General features: G+C 60.0%; 1 protein-coding gene across 4 annotated transcripts in view; it reads right to left on the reverse strand.

Annotated features, from left to right (window-relative positions):
• Positions 1–4023, reverse strand: part of LOC102022115 — a 9760-nt gene extending 5737 nt beyond the window's left edge. Inside the window, exons 1-3 of one of the 4 annotated variants that reach the window (XM_013507312.1) lie at positions 3880–4023; positions 2119–2272; positions 683–1744 (exon numbers count right to left, since the gene is read on the reverse strand). In XM_013507312.1, the coding sequence (XP_013362766.1) occupies positions 1277–1744; positions 2119–2211 (561 nt within the window). In that variant the 5' untranslated portion in view covers positions 2212–2272; positions 3880–4023 and the 3' untranslated portion in view covers positions 683–1276. Of the gene's footprint in view, positions 1–26; positions 658–682; positions 1745–2118; positions 2952–3879 lie in introns of those variants that run through there. The other 3 variants (XM_013507310.1, XM_005409568.2, XM_013507311.1) reach the window with 3 other exon arrangements.
• Between the last annotated feature and the right edge of the window lie 43 nt (positions 4024–4066).

Consider the following 4066-nt stretch of genomic DNA (forward strand, 5'->3'; position numbering starts at 1 on the left):
CGCCGGCCCCTGCCCTCGAGCACGGCCGCAGCCGGAGGTGTGCGGCCCGGACTCCGGCCTCCGCCTCGCCATCCGGGCGGTGGGCCTTTCGAGACACAACTGTCCAGTCTGTGAATTCCCGTTTTTGGTTTTTGACGTAGGGTCTGACTATGCTGCAGGCCAGCCTTGAACTCCGGTGTAACAGGCTGGCCTCAAACCTGCGGCGACCCTCCTGTCTCAGCCTCCATTCACTAAGTGGGCCACTGTAGGCCCCAGGCCGGCCTTCTCTTCTTCCTCCACTTCGCAGCTGGGAAGGCTCTCGGGCCCGCAGGCGGGGCTGGGGCAGCCCCAGAGGCCTCCGAGCGGAGGTGGGGACTTCCATTTCCTGAACGAAGCTGAAGCCGCCGCGAGAGAGAGGCCCTGCCTGTACCCGGGCCCAGGCCGGCTCCCCGGAAGTGGGTCAGCAGGTGGCTGAGGCAGGCCAGACCCACACAGGGCTGGCGGAGCTGGGACACCCACGGTGCTGAGCCGCCTCTGCGGGCCAAGCTCAGGCCGGAGCTCGAAGGAGGCGGTGCCAGCCCTCCCTGATGTCGCTTGAGTTTTGGGGCTTCTTTCTGTTTCTGGCGTGAGAAGCCGGCTTTTCATTTCTAGCGCCTCGAAGGTTCCCTTTTGCGCTGTCTGGAAGCACAAACAGACGGGGCTGTCTGAGGGGACGACTGACACCCACAGGGCGTGGTTTTATTGATTAGTTTTGTGGTGCTGGAGAGTGAGCCGAGGGCCTTTGCACTGAGCGACATCCCTAGAAATTGCCCAGACCCGGTCTGAACATGCAGTCCTCCTGCCTCAGCCTCCCAGAGTGCGGGGACTACCGGTGCCACACCCTGAACAGCGGCTCTTTTGTCTCATTCTGCAGCCCAGGCGGACCTTGAACTCTTGGGGATCCTCCAGCCTCAGCCTCCTGAATGCTGGGATCACAGGTTCGTGACAAAAGAGCCAACTGGGCATTAGGTTTTTTTGGCGGGGGTGGAGGAGGAAAACCCTGGCCCGGTACACAGTAGGTGTTCAGTAGAGCATGGCTGTATGGATGAATTATTGGTGCCCGAATCTCAAAAGAGCAACAGACCGTCTTCTCTAAAGTTGGTCTGGTGAAACAGTTCACCCTTCGCTGACAACCCCCCCACCCCACCCCAAGTTCCTGGGACACCAGTATTTGCCAGTGAGAGGGGCAGACCCGGGCTGGGCACACAGCAAATAAACATTCAGATCTTGTTCTTCAAGGCTCCCTCTGTACGGTCAGTCAATCAACAAACATGGGACAAAGCCACTCTCCGGAGCCTAGAGGAGGCTGGGCCACCACAGCCTTGAGGATGAGTGGGGAGAAACAATGGGGCTCTTGTCGAAAAGCAGGATCTTCCAGGTTCAGTCCGCTTCCATCGCGGCTGTGCAGGGCCGGCCGGGCCTCAGTTCCCCCGTTCGTAAACCGGAGCAGGAAGGAGCCAGCGCCACCCCAGCGGGCAGGCTCCGGGTCGCCTGGTAACCGGCGCACACCTGCGCTGGTGGGGACTCCGCAGCGGCCCGAAGCTGGGGAGGGCGGAAGCGGGCGGAGAAGGAGGCGCCGGCCGTAACCCGATCCCCAGGAATGCGCCGAGGAGGGCCGCGCAGCCCGCGGGTCCTGCAAGCTGCCCCAGGAGGGGCCCCACTCCGGCTTCGCTCCGCGCCGCGCAGGCTCCCCGCTTTGCAGAGCTGACTGTGGGTTTCTGGGTGCCTAGATAAAGATTGAAGGCCAAACGGACCCACAGGTGGCTTCGTTTGGGTTTCGGGTTTTTTTTTGGGGGGGGGGTTCCAGTTTTTAAGACAGGGACTGGCCATGTAGTCCAGGCTGGCCTGGAACTCTCGATGGTCCTCCTGCCTCAGCCTCCTGAGTGCTGGGATGACAGGTGTGTGTCACCACGCTCAGCTCATTGCTGCCTCTGCCGCCCCGGGGATCTTAACGCCCCGTTATGGGGTGATTTGCTCAGCCTCCTGTCCTTCCTCCAGCATCGCCCGGGGGTGCCCCTCCCACATCAGGGGATCAAAGTCACCCTCCTTTTCACCCTCCCAACCCCCAAGCCGCGCCTGTGCCAAATGGGCCGGCTGTACCTGCTTTTGAGGAGATTGCTTCGTGGGTTTAGCCCCGCTCCCGAGGAGCCCGCAGCCTGGGAGGACAGCGCTGGACCCAGCTGCCCCCTGCATCACGGCGTCAGGGCTGGGACAGATGGAGGGATGGGAACAGGGTGTCCTGGGGACTCGCTGGCTGGGACAAAGAAAGTGGGCAGGAGCCACCCTCTCCATCCACACAAGTTGGCAGGGTGGGGCCTGCCCATCTGTCATCCTAAAACTGGGAGACTGAGGCAGGAGAGTCCTCAGTTTTAGCTCAGCCTGGGCAATACAATGAGCTGAAGAGGAACCTGGACTATATAGCCAAACTTTTGTCTCAAAAAACAAAAAGAACCTGATGGAGATCAGGACAGGGCTTGGTCGAGTGAAGGGTGTCTAGGGAAGCCCCAGGAGGGAAGACCTCTTGGAGAAGGGAACGGCCTGGATGAGTAGGAGTTTGAAGGACGAGAAGGAGTTTGCCAAGAGGGTAAACCAAGGCACTCTAAGCTCAGAGAACACAGAACCAAAGAACTGCAGCTAAGTAAATAATAAAGTAAAATATTACGGAAAACATGTATTAAGCCCTTACTATTTCTTCAAATTCTCCCTATGGTAGGTGTGGCTTGTATACCAAACTTGGAGGGCAGATGCCGGAGGGAGGGTCTCTGAGAGTTTGAGTGCCACCTGGACTGCATAGTGAGACCTTGTCTGAAAAGACTGAAAGTACAAGAAGAACAAATTCTCGCTAAAAAAAAAAACCTTCCCTGTTATTAGGTGGGTAAGGTTACATACTCCATTTTTTTTTTTTTTTCTAAGAGCAGGAAAATTTATTGGAAAAAGGAATGGGGAACAGGAATAGCTCCTGAGAGACAGGAGTCCCAAATGGGCTGCTGTCTTTTTTTTGGTCTTTTTGAGACGGGGTCTCGCTGTGCAGTTCAGCTGGCTTTGAGCTCACTTTGTAGCCCAGGCTGGTCTCGAATTTGCAACAATCCTCCTGCCTCAGCCTCTCCGGTGCTGAGATTACAGGCGTGCGCCACCACGCTGGGTTTATACCCTCCATTTTCATGAATGGGTAACTGAGGTTCGGAGCGGTTGCCGACTTTGCCCGCCTTGAGAAAGGCGCACCTTCCGCCATGGCTGGAGCCCAAGGGCAGGGTGGCCCAACAGGGGCCCCAGACCCGGCCTGGCTGAAGTTACAGGCGCCCTGGTCAGCTCGGGTCTGGAAAGCACAGAGCCCACCCACTCTTCTGAACGGCTGCTCCACTACAGCCGGAGTGCGGTGGGCGTGTGTGCGTCCAGGTGACACGTTGGCCGGCCCTGGGGGCACGGCAGTGCAAAGGCCCTGAGGTAGGAAGGGGGGCCAGGGAGAGGATGGCTCCCGCCACCTTGCAGCAGGGCCAGTTCCCTCTCCAGGTGGGGGGTCATCCAGGGCTGTTTATCAGCTCCAGATGTCCAATATCGGTGGGAGTGCGGCGAGGCCCACCCTGTCACCTGGCTCACAGCCCCTGTCCCGGGAGCCTCCTATGGTCCCCAGGCCTTGACAGCCACCACGGTCCTGAGAGGCAGGCTCCGTGCTGTGGGAGGACAGGACTTCAGCCTGGTCGCCGCCTGTCCCTGCCCTGAGTCCAGGCAGGCAGCTCACTCCGCCCGCGAGGCCTCAGTTTCCCAGCCTGAAAAAGCAAAAAGTTAACTCCGGGCATCGGCCTCCACCCACGCAAGTTAGTCAGGACCCGAGGGGGACCCAGCTTCCCCGCTGCGCCTCACCCCCAGACCGAAAGAAGGGCAGATCTACTCCCCAAGACCAGGTCCCCAAGGCCTCCAGTCCCGCTGCGCAGCTGCGGAGGCGCCGCGGAGGCCGGGAGTCTTTATCCGCCCGGACCCCATCCCCCTCCCATCCCTGGAGGCCGGAGCCACCCCGCCTCCTCCGGCCGGGCCCCACGCACGGCGCGGG

Source organism: Chinchilla lanigera, unplaced genomic scaffold (genome assembly GCF_000276665.1).
Source record: "Chinchilla lanigera isolate Chin_1 unplaced genomic scaffold, ChiLan1.0 scaffold00123, whole genome shotgun sequence".
NCBI lineage: Eukaryota > Metazoa > Chordata > Mammalia > Rodentia > Chinchillidae > Chinchilla > Chinchilla lanigera.